The 22,749-nt window shown below is 37.9% G+C and overlaps 3 protein-coding genes across 5 annotated transcripts in view; all 3 read left to right on the top strand.

Moving 5' to 3' along the window:
* LOC306870239 (mucosa-associated lymphoid tissue lymphoma translocation protein 1-like) overlaps positions 1-22,749 on the top strand; it is a 1,002,100-nt gene that overhangs the window by 180,838 nt on the left and 798,513 nt on the right. The window lies entirely within an intron of this gene.
* LOC306869751 (volume-regulated anion channel subunit LRRC8A-like) lies at positions 13,897-21,007 on the top strand. 2 transcript variants are annotated; one of them, XM_079416653.1, is made up of 5 exons: positions 13,897-14,097; positions 14,693-14,765; positions 14,953-14,990; positions 15,136-17,257; positions 17,937-21,007. In XM_079416653.1, exons 4-5 carry the CDS (start codon positions 15,140-15,142, stop codon positions 18,210-18,212), a joined length of 2,394 nt encoding a protein of 797 aa, XP_079272779.1. In that variant the 5' UTR covers positions 13,897-14,097; positions 14,693-14,765; positions 14,953-14,990; positions 15,136-15,139; the 3' UTR covers positions 18,213-21,007. The 2 variants fall into 2 exon arrangements, with proteins under 2 accessions (XP_079272779.1, XP_079272778.1); XM_079416652.1 differs by having other exon boundaries at positions 14,693-14,990.
* Positions 20,977-22,699, top strand: ppil3 (peptidylprolyl isomerase (cyclophilin)-like 3). Its single transcript, XM_079416654.1, has 6 exons — positions 20,977-21,071; positions 21,373-21,447; positions 21,534-21,627; positions 21,769-21,836; positions 22,075-22,193; positions 22,355-22,699. The coding sequence occupies exons 1-6, from the start codon at positions 21,069-21,071 to the stop codon at positions 22,479-22,481; spliced, it is 486 nt and encodes a 161-aa protein (XP_079272780.1). The 5' UTR covers positions 20,977-21,068; the 3' UTR covers positions 22,482-22,699.

Consider the following 22,749-nt stretch of genomic DNA (forward strand, 5'->3'; position numbering starts at 1 on the left):
TCGGACTTGTAACCCAAAGGTTGTGGGTTCAAGTCTCAGGTCTGGCAGGGATTGTAGGTGGGGGGAGTAAATGTCCAGTGCTCGCTCTCCACCCTCAATACCACGACTGAGGTGAGACCCTTGATTAAGGCTCCGAACCGCCAGGTGCCGCAGCATAAATGGCTTAAGCTTGCATTTAACCTTGGATGGGTTAAATGCAGAACACAAATTCTGAGTATGGGTCACCATACTTGGCCACACGTCACTTCCTTTAATTAAAAGTAAATCCTACACCAATTTTTTTGTGGACAGCTAAAAATATTGTTACATTATTGATTATTATTGATAACAGAATATTAGACTTTTTGAATATAAAATGCTTTAAAAGTGATAAGTAATTTATGCCAGAATAACGCTTCCTGGAGTGAAAATGTCCATCCTTTGTTGTCATCCCACATCAAAATTATTATGGATAGAAGTCTCATATTTTAGCAATGGTTTGAAGTAAAAAATGTCTTAATGATGGATCTGTTTTTTAAAAACACACAGCTTTTCACAAGATATCAGTTGATGGACTGGAGTTATGTGAATTACTTAGATTATTGTGATGTTTTTATCAGCTGTTTGGACTCTCATTCTGACGGCATCCATTCACTTCAGAGGATCCATTAGAAAGTGACGTAACTCTAAAATTCTCCAAATCTGTTCTGATGAAGAAACGAACTCATACACATCTTAGCTAGCCAGAGGGAGTACATTTTCAGTAAGTTTTCATATTAAAATGTCTGTTGCAAAAATGACTCAGAAAAGTTAAATTAGTCCTGACAACAGCTCTTGCATAATTTGTTAGTATATGCTACTAGGTTTGTTATTTTGCATCTAATTTAAAAGCATCCAGGCATTTTAGATGCACATTTAGATGTGTCTTACGAGTCCAAATACTTTTTGGGGCCACTGTGAGTGATTGAATTGCAAATATTATTAATAAAAATGACCATGTCATGCTCAAACATTTGTTAGCTTTCATTGTTAACCCCAATGCTAAGGTTTTATTTTGGGGGGGGGGGGGGGTTAGACCATGATGTAATCTAAGTAATGATCCTGCTCAGACCGCACTGTGTAGTCATACTCTAGGAGAAAACATTTCAATTTAGCAGCTCTGAATGCTTGAATGGCTATTGTTCTGTGAACAAATCCAAGTAGCGGACAGCATTCCTCCGAAAGGCTCGTTCAGTCTGGTGAACTAAAAGCGTACTTTATTCCCTCTTCTCCACTTAGCATCCATGAGCCTACTTCCTCAATGTTTGAAGCTCAGTTCACTTTAAATCATTGCCTAAACCACATTTTTCACAAGTCTGATTGAGTCTTTTTTAACTTTCTTGTGTCTTTCGTTCTTGGGAATAAGGGCTCCATTCAGAGTCGAGCTCTATTATGAGACTGCCTTTGGAAGAGAGAGAGAGGTGTTTAGCATAAATGACAATCACAGTATCACAGAAAAAGGGCTTCAGTACTGAGACAAACACAGCTATGGAGTTGAAATGACAAAAACGACAGGAGGAGATATATCTGTTTGCAAGAATTCACAGAACAGTTTAATTGGCTGGATGATGTTTGTGAAGAATTCTCAACTGTATTAAACAGTTTTTTAACTATTCTCTCTCACTTTTAGTGATAAATAGTGATAATATGTATAAACATATCTATGATAGTAAAGTTGTATGAAGCACAGCTAACTCAGAAGTAACTTTAAAACCAAGCAAAATTCTTAATCACATGTATTCCTGTTGAAATTACTGGATTTTGCCCGCGTAAATTCACAGAACAGCGCTAAGTCTGATCTCACTTTTAGTCTGAAATCAACCTTTTACATTTACAATTAGTCATTTAGCAGACGGTTTTATCCAAAGCCTTATTCATCAACATAAGAGCAATGATATGCAAGTGCTATAACAAGACTCCGTTAGCTTAAGGCAGTACATGTAGCATTATAATTATATAATAAATAAAAAGAAAACAGATAGAATAGAAAAATAATAGAGCAAGCTTTTATAAGAGGCCTTTTTTGCTTTTGTTAATTGTATAATGAAAGAAAACAAATAGATAGAATACAAAAAGATTAGAAATGTTTTTGTTTTTGTTGTTGTTGTTTTTAGAATAATAATTAGAATAGTTAGTCCTAGAGTTAGAGGGCCAAATAAAGATGGAAGAGATGTGTTTTCAGCCGATTCTTGAAGCTGCTCGGATTGAGTTGGGCAGGCCATGGAGGGAAAATTTAATGTAAAAGTCTGTGAAAGTGATTTTTTGCCTCTTTGGGATGAGACAATAAAGTGACGTTCACTTGCAGAATGCAAGCTTCTAGAGCGCACATAAGTCTGAAGTAATGAATTTAGGTAAAGGAGCGCAGAGCCAGTGGTGATTTTGTAGGCAACATTAATGCCTTCAATTTTATGCGAGCAGCTATTGGTAGTCAGTGCAAATTGATAAACAGAGGTGTGACGTGCATTCTTTTCAGCTCATTAAAAATTAATCTTGCTGCCGCATTCTGGATTAATTGTAAAGGTTTGACAGAACTAGCTGGAAGACCTGCCAAGAGAGCATAGCAATAGTCCAGCCTGGACATAACAAGAGCTTGAACAAGAGTTGTGAAGCATGTTCCGAAAGAAAGGGTCTCATTTTCTTGATGCTGAGTAAAGCCGGGCAGTTTTAGTAATGTGGTCTGAGAAAGTCAGCTGAACATCAATCATAACTCCAAGGTTTCTAGCTGTTTTTAAGGAGTTATGGTTGATGTGCCTAACTGGATGGTGAAATTGTGATGAAACGATGGGTTTGATGGAACCACACGCAGTTCTGTCTTTGCAAGGTTGAGTTGAAGGTGATGGTCTTTCATCCAGCAAGCAATGTCGGTTAGACAAGCTGAGATGCGAGCAGCTATCGTTGGATCATCAGGATGGAATGAGAGGTAGAGTTGAGTGTCATCAGCATAGCAGTGATATGAAAAGCCATGTTTCTGAATGACATAGCCTAGTGATGCCATTTAGACAGAGAAGAGAAGTGGTCCAAGAACTGAGCCCTGAGGCACCCCAGTAGTTAGATGTTGTGACTTAGATACCTCACTTCTCCAAGATACCTTGAAGGACCTATCTGAGAGGTAAGACTCAAACCACTGGAGTGCAGTTCCTGAGATGCCCTTTGCCAATAGGGTTGACAGGATGATCTGGTGGTTAACCGTGTCAAAAGCAGTGGACAGATCCAGCAATATAAGTATTGAATGCCAATTGATGCCAGTCTTAGGGCTTCAACAACTGAGAGCAAGGCAGTTTCGGTTGAATGTCCACTTCTGAAACCAGACTGGTTGCTGTCGAGGAGGTTGTACTGTGTGAGAAAGGCAGATACTTGGTTGAACACAGCTCGTTCAAGTGTTTATGCAATGAAAGGAAGAAGGGAAACTGGTCTGTAGTTCTCTAAAAGGGATGGGTTAAGGGTGGGTTTCTTAAGTAGTGGGGTTATACGAGCCTTTCTAAATGCGGAGGGAAAAACACCAGTGTGAAGGGATGTAATGATGTGAATGAGTGCTTGTACATCTGCTGGAAAAATGGCTTGAAGGAGATGAGATAGAATATGATCAAGCGGACAAGTAGTAGTATGATTAGAAAGGATGAGTTTGGAGACTTCTGCCTCAGAGAGTGAAGAGAGGATGTGAACAAGTGTATGTTGGCTGGTAAGATGAGTGCATATACAACCCGAATTCCAGAAATGTTGGGACGTTTTTTAAATTTGAATTTGAAGACTTTCAAATCACATGAGCCAATATTTTATTCACAATAGAACATAGAGAACATAACAAATGTTTAAACTGAAAAATTTGAAACTTTTATCCACTAAATGAGCTTGTTTCAAATTTGATGCCTGCTACAGGTCCCAAAAAAAGTTGGCACGGGGGCAACAAAGGGCTGAAAAAGCAATACATTTTGAAAAGATTCAACTGGGAGAACCCAACTAATTAAGTTAAGTGACATCAGGTCTGTAACATGATTAGCTATAAAAGGGATATCTTAGAGAGGCAGAGTCTCTCAGAAGTAAATATGGGCAAAGGCTCTCCAATCTGTGAAAGAGTGCTTAAAAAGATTGTGGAATACTTTAAAAACAACGTTTCTCAACGTCAAATTGCAAAGGCTTTGCAAATCTCATCATCTACAGTGCATAACATCATCAAAAGATTAAGAAAAAACTGGAGAAATCTCTGTGTGTAAGGGACAAGGCCGAAGAATGAATGGACTGTTTAAAATGGACTGTTTCAAAGTGGAAAAGTGTTTTATGGTCAGGCGAGTCCAAATTTTACATTCTTGTTGGAAATCACGGATCCCGTGTCCTCCGGGTTAAAGAGGAGGGAGACCTTCCAGCATGTTATCAGCGTTCAGTTCAAAAGCCAGAATCTATGATGGTATGGGGGTGCATAAGTGCATACGGTATGGGCAGCTTGCATGTTTTGGAAGGCACTATGAATGGAAAGGTAGAAAAAGGTTTTAGAGCAAAATATGCTCCCCTCCAGACGATGTCTATTTCAGGGCAGGCCTTGTCTATTTCAGGGAAGGACAATGCAAAACCACATACTGCAGCTATTACAACAGCATGGCTTCGTAGTAGAAGAGTCCGGGTGCTGAATTGGCCTGCCTGCAGTCCAGGGCTGCGTTTCCCAAAAGCATGGTAAGCTTAAGTTGATCGTAGCTCCATTGGTTTCAATGAGTCTATGATGTACTTAAGCTTACAATGCTTTTGGGAAAAGCAGCCCAGATCTTTCACCTATAGAGAACATTTGGCGCATCATTAAATGAAAAATACGTCAAAGACGACCACGAATTCTTCAGCAGCTGGAAACCTATATCAGGCAAAAATGGGACCAAAGTCCAACATCAAAACTTCAGAGACTCATAACCTCGATGACCAAACATCTTCAAACTGTTTTGAAAAGAAGAGGAGATGCTACACCATGGTAAACATGCCCCCATGCCAACTATTTTGAGACCTGTAGCAGGCATCAAATTTGAAATGAGCTAATTTTCTGCATAAAATTGTCAAATTTATCAGTTTAAACAGTTTAAACAAATTTATCAGTTTAAACAATTTATCAGTTTAAACAAGTTTCTGGAATTCGGGTTGTACATTCAACAGATGAGCCAAGCAGAGTTTGCGGCTTTGTTGACATAACCTGCAGTCTTTCTGGATGAACTGGGCCTTGTTTAAGCCTTCCGCTGTGGGAAATGTAAACGGTGACACATAGCCTGGCACTTACTACACAGGTTTTGGTGAGATGCTTTGCTTACTGCTGATCTGAGAACTCATTGTGGTATCACTTGTGATGTATTGAATTGAGGTCGGAAAGAAGACATTGGATCAGTGTGAAAGGGAGAAAACGGAAAACCCACAGAAAAATAGTTCATAAAGAACACACAGGCACAGCTGTATGTGGCAGGTCTGGCCTGTTATTGCCGAAGAGTAGTAAGCAAAGTTATAGTGCAGTATAAACATATGGAATGCAACCATTAATCTATTTTAAATACAGAGAGATACATAGAGAGAGAGAATGTAACAAAAAAAGTGAATGTAATCAGTGAATGTAACAAAAATATTAAAAATAATTGCTTGCATAAAAGCATGACCTGGAAGTTTAAGAGCTATCATAGTCCTTCTTGTTGCTAGAAGCATCATATTTTAACCATTTAATTTACTATTTATTAAATATGATCACACTATAGTCTATTGTTGATTAGTTGATTAGGCAAATAACAAAAATTAATGTTACCATTTGTATATTTGTTAAAGCTTGTGAACAAAATCAATAATTAGTTTAGACAACGAAGATGTCTTTTTCACACACACAATCCCAAACAGACCATCCTGAGATTCAAAAATGGATCCTACACTGTTAGTTAGTGGCGCAATGCATATGTATGATTCCTGAACAGCAAAATAAATAAAAACTAATAAAATAATTTTCAATAGTTTTTCTTCATCCAACGCAATTATGGATTTGGTGCATAGAATTAAACATAAGTAATTAATAAGTATAGATTCATTCACTCATTCTATCTATCAATCATTAGAAGAAAAATTTAACTAATAAGAATAACAAAAATATGAGATGTTCTCATAGTCTTTTTTATTATGGGATAATATTTTCTGAAGTGAGCATAGAGTTTGAATAGGCCTACATTCCATTTTAAAATTGGTTTTGAAGGCATGTTGCTTTATATTTAATTTTTCATGCTCATATCATACTAAAATAATGCCTGATTGTTTATCATGGAAAATAACCATAATACAGCATATTAACAATATTCTAGGAATATGACAAATAAATACATTGAAATTATTAATGTAAGGAAACATAAAACAGGCAAGGAACTAATTTATCCACTTTCAGACAAAAGACAGAAATATATACAGGTGCTGGTCATAAAATTAGAATATCATGAAAAAGTTTATTTATTTCAGTAATACCATTCAAAAAGTGAAACTTGTATATTAGATTCATTCATTACACACATACTGATATATTTCAAATGTTTATTTCCTTTAATTTTGATGATTATAACTGACAACTAATGAAAGTCCCAAATTCAGTATCTCAGAAAATTAGAATATCAATTAAGACCAATGCAAAAAAAAAAAGATTTTTAGAGATGTTGGCCAACTGAAAAGTATGAACATGAAAAGTATGAACATGTACAGCACTCAATATTTAGTTGGGGCTCCTTTGGCTTGGATTACTGCAGCAATGCGGCATGGCATGGAGTTGATCAGTCTGTGGCACTGCTCAGGTGTTATGAGAGCCCATGTTGCTCTGATAGTGGCCTTCAGCTCTTCTGAATTGTTGGGTCTGGCGTATTGCATCTTCCTCTTCACAATACCCCATAGGTTTTCTATGGGGTTCAGGTCAGGCGAGTTTGCTGGCCAATCAAGAACAGGGATACCATGGTCCTTAAACCAGGTACTGGTAGCTTTGGCAGTGTGTGCAGGTGCCAAGTCCTGTTGGAAAATGAAATCTGCATCTCCATAAAGTTGGTCAGCAGCAGGAAGCATGAAGTGCTCTAAAACTTCCTGGTAGACGGCTGCGTTGACCTTGGACCTCAGAAAACACAATGGACCAACACCAGCAGATGACATGGCACCCCAAACCATCAATGACTGTGGAAACTTTACACTGGACCTCAAGCAACGTGGATTATGTGCCTCTCCGCTCTTCCTCCAGACTCTGGGACCTTGATTTCCAAAGGAAATGCAAAATTTACTTTCATCAGAGAACATAACTTTGGACCACTCAGCAGCAGTCCAGTCAAGACGCTTCTGACGCTGTCTCTTGTTCAAGAGTGGCTTGACACAAGGAATGCGACAGCTGAAACCCATGTCTTGCATACGTCTGTGCGTCGTGGTTCTTGAAGCACTGACTCCAGCTGCAGTCCACTGAATCTCCCCCACATTTTTGAATGGTTTTTTTTTCACAATCCTCTCCAGGGTGCGGTTATCCTTATTGCTTGTACACATTTTTCTACCACATCTTGTCCTTCCCTTCGCTCCTCTATTAATATGCTTGGACACAGAGCTCTGTGAACAGCCAGCCTCTTTAGCAATGACCTTTTGTGTCTTGCCCTCCTTGTGCAAGGTGTCAATGGTCGTCTTTTGGACAACTGTCAAGTCAGCAGTCTTCCCCATGATTGTGTAGCCTACAGAGCTAGACTGAGAGACCATTTAAAGGCTTTTGCAGGTGTTTTGAGTTAATTAGCTGATTAGAGTGTGGCACCAGGTGTCTTAAATATTGAACATTTTCACAATATTCTAATTTTCTGAGATACTGAATTTGGGACTTTCATTAGTTGTCAGTTATAATCGTCAAAATTAAAGGAAATAAACATTTGAAATATATCAGTCTGTGTGTAATGAATGAATCTAATATATAAGTTTCACTTTTTGAATGGCATTACTGAAATAAATCAACTTTTTCATGATATTCTAATTTTATGACCAGCACCTGTGTGTGTGTATATATATATATATATATATATATTAGTCCAGGTGATATGTACAAAATTTGAGGTGATGTGTTCACTTTTTCATAATAGCATGAAATTTGGTGCACTTGTATAGTCCCTAATCATTTTCAGAAATGGAGCCATCGAAAAACACCTCGTGGTTGCCATGGCGACCATTTTACTTTCTGCCATAACCGTTGTCACGGAATGACCCTCAGACAAAGGAATAAAGGTATAACAGGTGAGTTTATTATCAGCAATGGGTGCGGGTGCAGATGAAAGGTGAGTGTCCTGAGTGATGAAGGGTTTCTTGACTTGAAGCTTGTAACCTTGATTCTTGTTTCACAGGAGATCGTGGGACGGAGATGGAAGTAAGCACACACCTCGGATGATGAGTATGGAGATGATCCACAACGCGATGGAGACTGGAGAGGACGTTAGAGCTAGGAGCAGAACGTAACTCTGGAAAAGACACAACAGGTAAATAAACAATGTTGGTATCTCAATGTATCGGTAGGATATCATGGAGAGAGTCCACTATGTCTGAACAACATTGGACGTGAGGTGTGTGCTTATAAATGCTGGTTGATGAGGGAGTTGATGACTTGCAGGTGTGTGTAGTTAATACTCAGGTGATGGAGGGCGTTGTGATTGGGTGAGTGAGCCTGACCGATCTGTGACAACCGTATGATGTATTTTGTGTCATATCTCCTGAACCAAACATGATAACACAGAAAAGGTGATGTCTACCCCTATGGTTTGATGGCCAAGGATTACAATGATACCATATACGGTGGGAAGTCATGGCCTAATGGTTAGAGAGTCGGACTCGTAATCGAAAGGTTGCGGGTTCGAGTCTCCGGCCGGCAGGAATTGTAGGTGGGGGGAGTGAATGCGCTCCAGCGCTCTCTCCACCCTCAATACCACGACTGAGGTGCCCTTGAGCAAGGCACCGAACCCACAACTGCTCCCCGGGCGCCGCAGCATTGGCTGCCCACTGCTCCGGGTGTGTGTTCACGGTGTGTGTGTGTGTGGATTTGTTCACTACTCACTGCTGTGTGTGTGCACTTGGATGGGTTAAACGCAGAGCACCAATTTCGAGTATGGGTCACCATACTTGACAATACGTCACGACTACAGCAACATAAACTGTTCAGGGTACGGTGGCCGAGAGAGCTCAACGCGCTGCAACTTCAGAAAACACATGCAAATATAAAAACACTAGCAAATCAAGAAAACATCTTCATAATTTTGACAACACATGCGCTGCAAATGCTCACAACACATGCAAATTAAGAAACGCTGCAAATCCTCACAACACATGCAAATTAAGAAAGCTGCAAATCCTCACAACACATGCAAATTAAGAAACGCTGCAAATCCTCACAAAAACGCGCTGCATGGACCACAATGGAAATGTTTCAAGGGGACCCAAAAAAAGTGAGGGACCAACTGGGATTTGCTTATTGTGCAGTGGCTATTGGTTGAGTTGTTGGTGAACTGAAAGGTGAGTGTTTTTTTGTTGTTGTTGTTTATTTTAACACCCTGATTGTACAAGAAATGAATGGTCAGTTCTTAGAGGACGTCCCATACTATAAGCACACCCACATGAAACCCTTTTACTACAGTGTTTTCGATATATGGGACATTATTCGATATAGAGGGGTAAAAAGACACCATTTCCAATAAGTACAAGAAATGAATGGTCAGTTATTATATGGGACATCCCATACTACATGTACACTTCATATGAAACCATTTTACTGCAGCGTTTTGAATAAATGGTACATTACTCAATTTAGAGGGGTATAAAGACCCCATTTCTAATAAGTAGAAGAAATGAACGGTCAATTCTTATAGAAGACGTCCCATACTACATGCGCACATCATATGAAACCAATTTACTGCAATGTTTTCAAGATATGGGACATTATTCGATTTAGAGGGTTATAAAGACACCATTTCTAATAAGTACAAGAAATGAATGGTCAGTTCTTATAGATGGACATCCCATACTATATGCGCACATCATATAAAACCATTTTACTGCAGCATTTTTGAGATATAGGACATTTTTACATTTTGAGGACTATAAAGACACTATTTCTAATAAGTACAAGAAATTAATGGTCAGTTCATGTATCAAAAACGCTGCAGTAATGTGGTTTCATATGAGGTGTGCATGTAGTATGGGACATCCCGTATAAGAACTGACCATTAATTTCTTCTACTTATTAGAAATGGGATCTTTATACCCCTCTAAGTTGAATAATGTCCCATATCTTGAAAACGCTGCAGTAAAATGGTTTCATATGAAGTGTGCATGTAGTATGGGACGTCCCGTATAAGAACTGACCATTCATTTCTTCTACTTAATAGAAATGGGGTCTTTATACCCCTCTAAATCTAATAATATGCAATTTCTTGAAAACACTGCAGTAAAATGGTTTCATATGAGGTGTGCATATAGTATGGGACGTCACTTATAAGAACTGATCATTCATTTCTTCTACTTATTAGAAATGGGGTCTTTATACACCTCTAAATCAAATAATGTCCCATATCTTGAAAACGCTGCAGTAAAATGTTTTCATGTGAGGTGTGCATGTAGTATGGGATGTCTTGTATAATAACTGACCATTAATTTATTCTACTTATTAGAAATGGGGTCTTTATACCCCTCTTGAATAAAGTCCCATATCTTGAAAACGCTGCTGTAAAATGGTTTCGTATAAGGTTTGCATGTAGTATGGGACGTCCTCTATAAGAACTGACCAATAATTTAATCTACTTACAAGAAACGGGGTCTTTATACCCCTCTAAATAGAATAATTTGCCATATCTCGAAAACGCTGCAGTAAAATGGTTTCATCTGAGGTGTGCATACAGTATGGGACATCCTGTATAAGAACTGACCATTCATTATTTCTACTTATTAGAAATGGGGTCTTTATACCCCTCTCGAATAAAGTCCCATATCTTGAAAACACTGCAGTAAAATGGTTTCATATGAGGTGTGCATATAGTATGGGACGTCCTCTATAAGAACTGACCATTCAATTCTTCTACTTATTAGAAATGGGGTCTTCGTAGCCCTCTAAATAGAATAATGTGCCATATCTCGAAAACGGTGCAGTAAAATGGTTTCATATGAGGTGTGCATATATTATTGAACGTCCCATATAAGAACTGGCCATTCATTTCTTCTACTTATTAGAAATGGGGTCTTTATACCCCTCTCGAATAAAGTTGAATATCTTGAAAACGCAGTAAAATGGTTTCATATGAGGTATGCATATAGTATGGGACGTCCCGTGTAAGAACTGATCATTCATTTCTTCTACTTGTTAGAAATGTGGTCTTTATACCCCTTTTAAAGTGTAATAATGACCCATATCTCAAAAATGCCGCAGTAAAATGGTTTCATGTGAGGTGTGCATGTAGTATGGGACGTCTTGTATAATAACTGATCATTTATTTCTTCTATTTATTAGAAATGGAGTCTTTATACACCTCTAAATCAAATAATGTCCCATATCTTGAAAACGCTGCAGTGAAATGGTTTCATCTGAGGTGTGCATATAGTATGGGACATCCTGTAAAAGAACTGACCATTCAATTCTTCTACTTATTATAAATGGGGTCTTTAAAGCCCTATGAAGTGTAATAATTACCCATATCTCGAAAACACTGCAGTAAAATGGTTTCATATGAGGTGTGCATATAGTATGGGACGTCCCGTATAAGAACTGACCATTAATTTCTTCTACTTATTATAAAGTCTTTATACACCTCTAAATCAAATAAAGTCCCATATCTTGAAAACGCTGCAGTGAAGTGTGTGAGTGTGTGAGTGTGAAGTGACATTCAGCCAAGTATGGTGACCCATACTCGGAATTCGTGCTCTGCATTAACCCATCCAACGTGCACACACACAGCAGTGAACACACACACACCGTGAACACACACCCGGAGCAGTGGAAATGGTTTCATATGAGGTGTGCATATAGTATGGAACGTCCCGTATAAGAACTGACCATTCATTTCTTGTACTTATTAGAAATGGGGTCTTTATACCCCTCTCGGATAAAGTCCCATATCTTGAAAACGCAGTAAAATGGTTTCATATGAGGTATGCATATAGTATGGGACGTCCCGTATAAGAACTGATCATTCATTTTTCCTACTTATTAGAAATGGGGTCTTTAAAGCCCTATGAAGTGTAATAAATACCCATATCTCGAAAACGCTGCAGTAAAATGGTTTCATATGAGGTGTGCATGTAGTATGGGACGTCCCGTTTAAGAACTGACCATTAATTTCTTCTACTTATTAGAAATGGGGTCTTTAAAGCCCTATGAAGTGTAATAATTACCCATATCTCGAAAACACTGCAGTAACATGGTTTCATATGAGGTGTGCATATAGTATGGGACGTCCCGTATAAGAACTGACCATTAATTTCTTCTACTTATTAGAAAGGGGGTCTTTATACCCCTCTAAATCGAATAAAGCCCCATATTTTTAAAACGCTGCAGTAAAATGGTTTTGTGTGAGGTGTGCGTATGGGATATACTCTATAAGAACTGACCATTCAATTCTTCTACTTGTTAGAAATGTGGTCTTTATACCCCTTTTAAAGTGTAATAAAGACCCATATCTCAAAAATGCCGCAGTAAAATGGTTTCATGTGTGGTGTGCATGTAGTATGGGACGTCTTGTATAATAACTGATCATTTATTTCTTCAACTTATTAGAAATGGGGTCTTTATACACCTCTAAATCAAATAATGTCCCATATCTTGAAAACACTGCAGTAAAATAGTTTCATGTGAGGTGTGCATATAGGATGGGATGTCCTCTGTAAGAACTGACCATTAATTTCTTCTACTTATTAGAAATGGGGTCTTTATACCCCTCTCGAATAAAGTCCCATATCTTGAAAACGCTGCAGTCAAATGGTTTTGTATAAGGCTTGCATGTAGTATGGGACATCCTCTATAAGAACTGACCAATAATTTCCTCTACTTACAAGAAATGGGGTCTTCATAGCCCTCTAAATAGAATAAAGTCCCATATCTCGAAAAAGCTGCAGTGAAATGGTTTCATCTGAGGTATGCATATAGTATGGGACATCCTGTAAAAGAACTGACCATTCAATTCTTCTACTTATTATAAACGGGGTCTTTAAAGCCCTATGAAGTGTAATAATTACCCATACCTCGAAAACACTGCAGTAACATGGTTTCATATGAGGTGTGCATGTAGTATGGGACGTCCCGTTTAAGAACTGACCATTAATTTCTTCTACTTATTAGAAATGGGGTCTTTAAAGCCCTATGAAGTGTAATAATTACCCATACCTCGAAAACACTGCAGTAACATGGTTTCATATGAGGTGTGCATATAGTATGGGACGTTCCGTATAAGAACTGACCATTAATTTCTTCTACTTATTATAAATGGGGTCTTTATACCCCTCTAAATCAAATAAAGTCCCATATCTTGAAAACGCTGCAGTAAAATGGTTTTGTGTGAGGTGTGCATGTAGTATGGGACGTCTTGTATAATAACTGACCATTTATTTATTCTACTTATTAGAAATGGAGTCAATTCAGTCGCAAACTATACAAGTGTACCAAGTTTATGCTTTTATGAAAAAGTGAACATTATTTTTACATACCTGGACTATATATATATATATATAAACTACAACTGTTATTTCAGAGCACATCTAAATCATAATGAACCAATAAAGCGTGAAATGGGTTGCTGGGGTAACAAGAGTGCTTAGATACGATTTAAAGTGCTTGGAAAAACAGCAGAACAGCTCTGAGCATTCAGGTCGTGATCCCGCTCCAGTCCAGTGAGTGGCGAGAATGAGACGTACAATGAAGCTGAGGGCAAAATCCAAAACTCAGTTCGCAGTGCCCTCTAGTGTAATAAACGGATTATGAAAAATATATTTGATCCCTGCAGCTGAGATTGCAATTTGCGCTGTGTTTTGGTTTCGGCCACTTTCCTCTCTGGCAATCCGAGCTCATCAGTCCGGCAGCAAACACATGGAGCAGAGGCGGCAGCACACAGCTGGGTGAGTAACTGTTACATGATCCTGTCAAACGCCGAACAGTTTCCCTCGACGAGCTAAACAAAGACACTCTACCCTTTATTCAAAGACAAGCAGCAAACTAATAATAACTCATGCAGTCATTCAGATGCTGAGCGACGAGTCTGCTTATGATTAACTTACACTGAACAGGACGGTGCCTGTTTGTTTGTTTATTGTTTCCGTGCATAAGTTAAATAATATTTTGACGGTAAGGAGACTCGCCATATCAACCTGAGAGGATTCAGAAATGAACTGGTTTAATCCAGTTGTCTAGTCTTTTAGTAGTCGCTCAACATCTTGATTATTATCTCGTCATCTTCTTTAAAATGTAATGTCTATTATAATGTTATCTTTCAATCCTCTGTTATTAGGATGTGCCAGCTAGTCTTATGTAAGCACAAGTCAGTTATGTCACTCATTTAACCGCAATATTTAAAGTGAATAGAAAGAAATAAGTTTTCAACCTGTTCCTTTTCCCTCAGGGAGAAACTAAGATTGAAACTGCTTAGAAATTGCTCCCAGAAAACGCAGAGTGCACATATTAGACATTGTATTGTATACTGTTTTATCACGACAGGATATCTGCATCCCATCCTGACAAAAAGGACTGTGATGAGTGCCAGTTCCTGACTGGACATGTGGAGTATTAGGTAAGATCCAACTGAGGAGACACTGCTTCAGACACACTGCCCTGCCTTAGACAAACAGGATTTGAACCCTGGGGTCACGGACTCTCCATAGCCAGAGGAGACAATTCTTCAGTGTTATTATCGGAAATGGCTAATAATAGATGACAAGAAAGCCATAGTGTTCTTTTGACAGAGTCTTCTTGTGTAGCAGCGACAGCCGGAGAAGACAGCCATCCTCGACTTATGGTAAAATATGTTTCAGATGTTTATGTTGGGAGATGATATAGAGTTAGTTTGCAGTTGTGTGACAGTTTTAAATGTCTGCGTTGATATTCAAGGCTTGATTTAAATGTATAGGTGTTTAATGACCATGCCAATAATTTAATTTCAGGTAAATGATGATTCCCATAACTGAGCTGCGCTACTTTGTGGATACGCAACCTACATATCGCATCCTAAAGCCATGGTGGGACGTGTTCACAGACTATTTATCGGTGGTAATGCTGATGATCGCAGTATTCGGGGGCACACTTCAGGTCACGCAGGACAAGATGATCTGCCTGCCCTGCAAGTGGGTAGTTAACAAGACCTGTAGAAAGTATTTCAATGCCACATTTTCTGTGCCCTTGACCCTTGAGCCTCAAGGAATCCAGTACGACCTCGATCGCCACCAGTACAACTATGTCGATGCTGTGTGCTATGAAAACAGGCTTCACTGGTTCGCTAAGTATTTCCCATATTTGGTGCTGCTGCATACGCTCATCTTTCTGGCTTGCAGCAACTTCTGGTTCAAGTTCCCTTGGACAAGCTCTAAACTGGAACATTTTGTGTCTATCCTACTGAAATGTTTTGACTCGCCTTGGACCACAAGAGCTCTGTCTGAAACCGTTGTGGAGGAAAGCGACCCCAAAGCTCTCGTGAAAATGAACGGCTCCTTCGATAAGAAGGCTTCGTATGTGAGCGAAGATGTTGAGGCGAGTGTTCCCATGCTGTCGACCACCAAATCTCGTATAGAGCAAGGAATCGTGGACCACTCTGAGACTGGTGTCCTGGACAAAAAGGAAGGTGAACAAGCTAAGGCATTGTTTGAGAAGGTGAAGAAGTTTCGGATTCACGTTGAAGAAGGCGATATAGTCTACCGACTCTACATCCGACAGACTATCATCAAAGTTGTTAAGTTTATTCTTATTATCTGTTACACCGGCTACTATGTCCACAATATTCAGTTCAGCGTCGACTGCAACGTGGACATCGAGAGTCTCACTGGTTATCGCATGTACAACTGTGCCCATCCCTTGGCCACTCTTTTCAAGATCTTGGCCTGCTTCTACATTAGTCTAGTTATCGTGTACGGGATGATCTGTGTGTACACCCTCAGCTGGATGCTACGGCGCTCTCTCAAGAAGTACTCGTTTGAGTCCATCCGAGAGGAGAGCAGCTACAGCGACATCCCAGATGTGAAAAACGACTTCGCCTTCATGCTGCATATGATTGACCAGTACGACCCCCTGTATTCCAAGCGATTTGCGGTGTTCCTCTCGGAGGTGAGCGAGAACAAACTTCGCCAGCTGAACCTCAACAACGAATGGACTTTGGAAAAGCTTCGGCAGAGGATCACCAAAAACTCCCAAGAGAAGCTGGAGCTCCACCTGTTCATGCTCAGTGGGATTCCAGACACGGTCTTTGACTTGGTGGAGTTGGAGGTCCTGAAGCTTGAGCTCATCCCTGATGTCACCATCCCACCAATCATTGCCCAGCTTACTAACCTCAGAGAGATGTGGCTGTACCACACACCCGCCAGAATAGAGGCTCCAGCTCTTGCGTTTCTGAGAGAGCACCTGAAATCGTTGCACATCAAGTTCACTGACATAAAGGAGATTCCTCTGTGGATCTACAGCTTGAAGAACTTAAACGAGTTGCACCTTACTGGGAACCTTAGTGCTGACAACAATCGCTACATCGTCATTGACGGTTTGCGAGAGCTGAAGCGACTGAAGGCTTTGAGACTGAAAAGTAACCTTACAAAGCTGCCTCAGGTGGTCACGGATGTTGGATTGCACCTCCAGAAGCTGTCCATCAACAACGAAGGCACCAAGTTGATGGTGCTCAACAGCTTAAAGAAAATGGTGAACTTGTCCGAGCTGGAGCTCGTTCGCTGTGATCTGGAGCGCATACCTCATTCCATCTTCAGCCTGCACAATTTACAGGAGATCGACCTTAAGGACAACAACCTGAAAACCATTGAGGAGATTATTAGTTTTCAGCATCTTCATCGACTTGTTTGTCTAAAGTTGTGGTATAATCAGATTGCATACATACCTATTCAGATAGGTACTTTGGTCAACCTGGAGCGCCTCTATTTGAACCGCAACAAGATTGAGAAGATCCCACAACAGCTCTTCTTCTGCCGGAAGCTGAGGTTTCTTGATCTGAGCCATAACAATCTGACTGACATCCCATCAGATATAGGGACTCTACATAACCTTCAGTCCCTTGCTGTAACTGCCAATAGGGTAAGTCAAGCGCAGGATAAATGTAGTTTTAGTTTTATTTCTGTTTTGCTTTTTATTTTTTTATTATTTTAGTTTTTTAGTTTTTGTTGTTGTCTTTTTTGTCTAGTTTTGGTACTTTGGGGTTATTATTATTATTATTATTTGATTATTTTATATTTTGGGCTGCCAGTGTTCGTTCTCTACCTGGTATGTTTAACAGTGCTGAATTTCTCAGCATTGGAATTGTATTTAGTATTTTCTTATATAATGCAATTGTCATGTTTTACAACATGCCATGTATCAAAACAATAATTGTTATTAATTTGTGGACATTTTTATTTTATTTTGGAGTCATTTAATGTTAATTAACAAGAATTATTTTTTTTTATAGATTTTGTTTTAGTTTTAGATAAAACCACTGCTAAAGCTTGTATTTATGTAACTTGTGTAATTGCCACTGATGCAGATTTTGGGGTTGTTTACTCTTTCATGCCTGGTAATCAATTTATTTGTATTATTTTTACTAGATAGCAATAGATAATAAATAATACAACTGGTTCAAAAAAAAGTGCTACTGCTCTTATGATGAGATGCAAGTAGAAGTATGTTCTTTGTAAATCCCGTTAAATTAATGTGAGTAATGATGATTGTACCTTCACTCAACATGGTTTTCTGATCTCTGTCGACTCTTTCCTCATAGATTGAGGTACTCCCCCCTGAGTTGTTTCAGTGTAAGAAATTGCGAACACTGAACCTCGGAAACAACTGCCTGCAGTCCCTACCGTCACGGTTTGGGGAGCTCACCAGTCTGACGCAGCTGGAGCTGAGGGGAAACAGGCTGGAAGGCCTTCCTGTAGAACTTGGGGAGTGCAGATTGCTGAAGAGGAGCGGTCTAATTGTGGAGGACAGTATTTTCAACACTTTACCTTCAGAGATCAAAGAGCAGCTGTGGAGAACTGACAAAGAGGCTTCTTGAACCTGTGAGATGCATGAACCTGTGAGCACTTGCCTATGTGAAGATTTTAAATGGCGTGAGTTAAATCCAGATAATACAAAATTATACGTTTGTTAAATATTTCAGGGTTCATTAAAGTATTTCCTGAAAGACAAAAGGGAAAAGTATTTCACATTATGGCATGTCATGTTTTATTATAACAGACAGCCATGGCATTTCTGTTGATAGACACTGAGGAGTGAGCAGATCAAATGTTGCGTCAGGATTAAGGTGCTGTTCATTTTTGCCTTAATATACACAACACTATTCAGTTACTGTATTTTATTATAAACATTATGACTACATTTTATACCAGTGTTACTGTGTAAGTGTCTGTGAAATCGCTCTCCTATTCTATACTATTGCCTGTTCTTAAATTCATGTATCTGTATGGTTGAAGACTTCAACCCAATTAGGGTTTACAGTTTTTACAGTTTACTGCTAAAATACCACTTGTTTATTTGGAATTGTTGGGCAAAGCTGTTCAAATTGCTCCTCATTAATATGTGAATAACTGGTTAATATTTTCTAAAACTTTGAGAGCACTACATAACTTCTTAATATTTGTTTATATAAACCCTACATGTTACCTAGCACAATATTATGCTGAACAATTTTTTTGACATACTGATAATAAGTCATCTGTTGCATTAATCATTTTCCCTTTTAAAGGTTTAGAAAGATGCCTCATTCAGTATTCATTATCTTTTACCCTATAGTGAGTTACTATTGTCTACAGTCATCTTAAAATCCTTGTCTTTATTGGAAGTTTAATAATGTGTTAACTGAGTATTTATGATTGCACAAATAATTTTTGATGTGTGCATGTTTGCAGTATTTATTTAGTTGATGCAAATACGCAGGCTAAGTACTTTTACAAAATATAGATAGTGATGTCTGTATCACTATGTATTTATTTTGTATAAATGCATAGTGTTATTACTGTATTAGCAATATTACTTTTTCTAAGAAGTTAGAAAAAGCATGGATAACATTATACCTTACAAATACAGCACCTTATTTTCACCTCTCTGCTCACTTTGAAATGCCTTTAGAATGATCAATAATTTTTAATGAACAATTCTCCCTTTGTAAAGGTACATTATCCATTGCATTCAGTTGACAGACATGTAAACATTCACAGTGAAGTAGACTAGTACCCTTGACTTTGTACTAAATGTTTTCTGTTCCAGTTACACAGGTCATGTTGTTCTCGTGACAGTGCACCACTAAGACAAGCAGACATTTAAAGTGTTATGTATGTGTGCAATGCAGTTTTGACATTGAAGTATGACTTCGAGTGTGTGATGAAGGTTAATACTTCGTTACTTATTTGCTTTGTGTAAGATTAACAGCTGTTTTGTCTCACCATTGTAATAGCCATATTCAATTTGTTGATATGTTAACAAAATTGTTACTGTTGATTGGTTATTAAACATAGCTTGCATGTTTACCATTTTACCTCAAGTAAGAAACAGTGTAGGATTTTAGAAGAAAGCCTGTTTATTTGATTCTTATGTATATATGCACACACATTGGAAACTAAGCTAATAGAATTTCAGAAGTTACTCAGGTAAGTGCCGTTCAACTTTGATCTATCAATCTAAAACTTGTCAATGTTTTTTTTTTTAATGTCAGTGGTATTTTTTAAACAATTTTACATTGTTTCCAGTGTTCACATGTTTGTAACCATTTGATATATTTATGGTTGACGACATGATTGAGTATTTGTAATTAATAAATCCACCATTGTTTCCTTTTTTTTTTGCAAAGTAAATGTAAAATAGATATAAGTAAATGCTGCAAAGTTCATCAAGCCATACAGAGTGAATAAACACTCGATTTTCTTAGTGTGTCAATAAAGCCACTTGATGTAGTTTAGTAATTGTGTCGATTGTGTTATAATCTTTACGTTATATAAACAATAACTGCATTTTAGTTTGTCGGCTTTATATACACTACAGTAGTAACAGGTTACTATTAAAATATTTACTCATTATTATGATTATCGTTACTGTTGTTTAAACTGCTCTTATTTATGCACAGACTGAGAAAAGGCAGTTTTTAAAAGCGTGTGCTGTATATAGCGATAAATGGGAACCAATGTTTTATCGTAAATAAAAACAGAAATCAGAATTATGTGGATTCCAGCTCATATTGAGGGGAATGAAGCTGCAGACGCGTTGGCTAAGCAAGCTCTGAAACATGATAGAATTATGGAAGTAGCATTTAGTAAAGATGAAAGTAAAGCAAAAATAAGGAATAATATTATGAAGGACTGGCAGAAACAATGGGATGAAGGGAAGAAGTAGGGAGAATGAAATCAATAGGTAATAGACATGAGAACATATAATTATTTCGAGGTTGAGATTGGGGCATACTGGGTTGAATAAAGCAATGCATTTATTGAAAAAACATCCATCAGGTATGTGTGAGTGTGGAATAGAGGAAGAATCAGCGGAACATGTGATTAGCCAATGTGTCAAGTATGAAAATCAACGGATAAAATTAAGAGATGAATTAAAGAAATATGGAGAGAGCACATTAAATCTTAAAAACCTATTCAAAGTTGGAGATCAAATATATAAAGCTTTGTTTACTTTTTTGAAAGAAACTGGTTTAATGAAAAGAATTTACCTGCTAGGGTTTTTTTTTTTTTTCTTCTCAGTTCTGGTCCACACTCCAGCCCAGTAGGGAGCGGATATGCATCTTAAACGTTAGTTGCCACCCGCCATTATAAATACAAGAAGAAGAAGAATGTTTAATCGTCATTCAGATGCGCCGGACGTTATTCAGAGAAACACTCACTGAAGGCGGCCTGCTGAACTGTTTTAGAAGATGGTAAACTTGCTCTTTACTTCTCTATGAATGCTGAACTTTGCGAGAACAAATGTTTAACCTTTTATAGTTTTGGTTACATATTGTATAGGAATAGAATACATTAGTTTAACGGTTTATCTGTTTTATGTTCTCATTGTATCGTTAAAATAGGAATACTCTGGCCAAATTACAGGGAGTGAAACATTTGATATTCTGTATTAGTCTGAGCAGTATGAAATAATTATTTGCATTCTAAATTGGTAATTATTAGTATAAGATAAACGATTATGTGATTAATGAGCTGAACTCCTTTATCTCGCAGGCTGTTACTCTGCACACAGATCTTGGTGATTTCAAAATAGAGCTGTTTTGTGAGAAGGCCCCGAAAAGTTGTGAAGTAAGACAACTGTTTTCAACACACACATATCTTGAATAGGCGATATAATTTTTTCCATATGTTGATTCTCTGTTTTTGCCTCATAGAATTTTGTTGCACTGTGCGCTGGTGGGTTTTACAATGGATGTATTTTTCATCGAAACATAAAAGGCTTTATGGTACAGACTGGAGACCCAACAGGTAACTGATAATGGATTTATTTTCTTACCCCTTACCTAAGTCTCACAGCTTTAGTTTTTAGCTTGTAAAGTTGTAAAAAGAGTGAATGCTGGTTTTTTTTAACCATTTGTTTAAAATTATTAAAGTTTTTTTTTTCCGCAGGTACAGGCAAAGGAGGGACCAGTATTTGGGGAAGAAATTTTGAAGATGAATTCAGTGAACATCTGAAAGTATGTATTGATAATAAAGTAATTTGATGTTTAAGTGGTTTGTGTGGGGAAAAATATCACGTTCTATGTTTACATTCACATCCTACGCCTCTTATTAATCGTCTAGTCTGTGTAAAAAATAATAAGGAACATCCACAGTATGTATTGTCCAGACATGATTTACTACCAGACTGACTTGCAATGCAATTTAAACATCGTTTTAGACTTAATCTTCCTTTTTAATGTCTGTCTAATTTAGCACAATGTCCGGGGTGTGGTGGCCATGGCCAATAATGGACCAAACACAAATGCATCACAGTTCTACTTCACGTATGCAAAACAGCCTCACCTGGACATGAAGTACACGGTTTTTGGAAAGTATGTGTTTTGTTTATGACCTGTCTTTTTCTAGTGTGTTTTATTTATTAATTATTTTGTGATTTGATCATTTCAAATAATAAGCTAATAATTTATGTATTTAATGATGTTATAATTGTTGATTGTAATGAATTGTAACACAAACTCATTCTCTGTTACAGAATTATAGATGGACTAGAAACTCTGGATGAACTAGAGAAACTCCCTGTGAATGAAAAGACTTTCCGTCCTCTTAATGATGTCCGTATTAAGGACATTACTATCCATGCCAACCCATTTGCTGGTTGATTTGATTGATTTCATTGTGAAACCTTCATAATGCCTTGTGTTGTATAAATGTTTTGTGCTTTTTCAATTTCATGCGGTTTCATAAATTTGTACCCACTGACTTGCCTGTTTTCCCCATAATCTTTTACATTGGGTTTTAAATGTATGGTATTTTTAATAAAAAGTAATAATAATCCAATGTACATGGACAAAAAAATAAATATTTTCACTAAATTGATAGAATTTCTCTTTGTTTTCTGAAGTAGTTTCTATATAATTTGTAATGATT

This window comes from Barbus barbus, assembly GCF_936440315.1.
Source record: "Barbus barbus genome assembly, chromosome: 5".
Taxonomy (NCBI): Eukaryota; Metazoa; Chordata; class Actinopteri; order Cypriniformes; family Cyprinidae; genus Barbus; species Barbus barbus.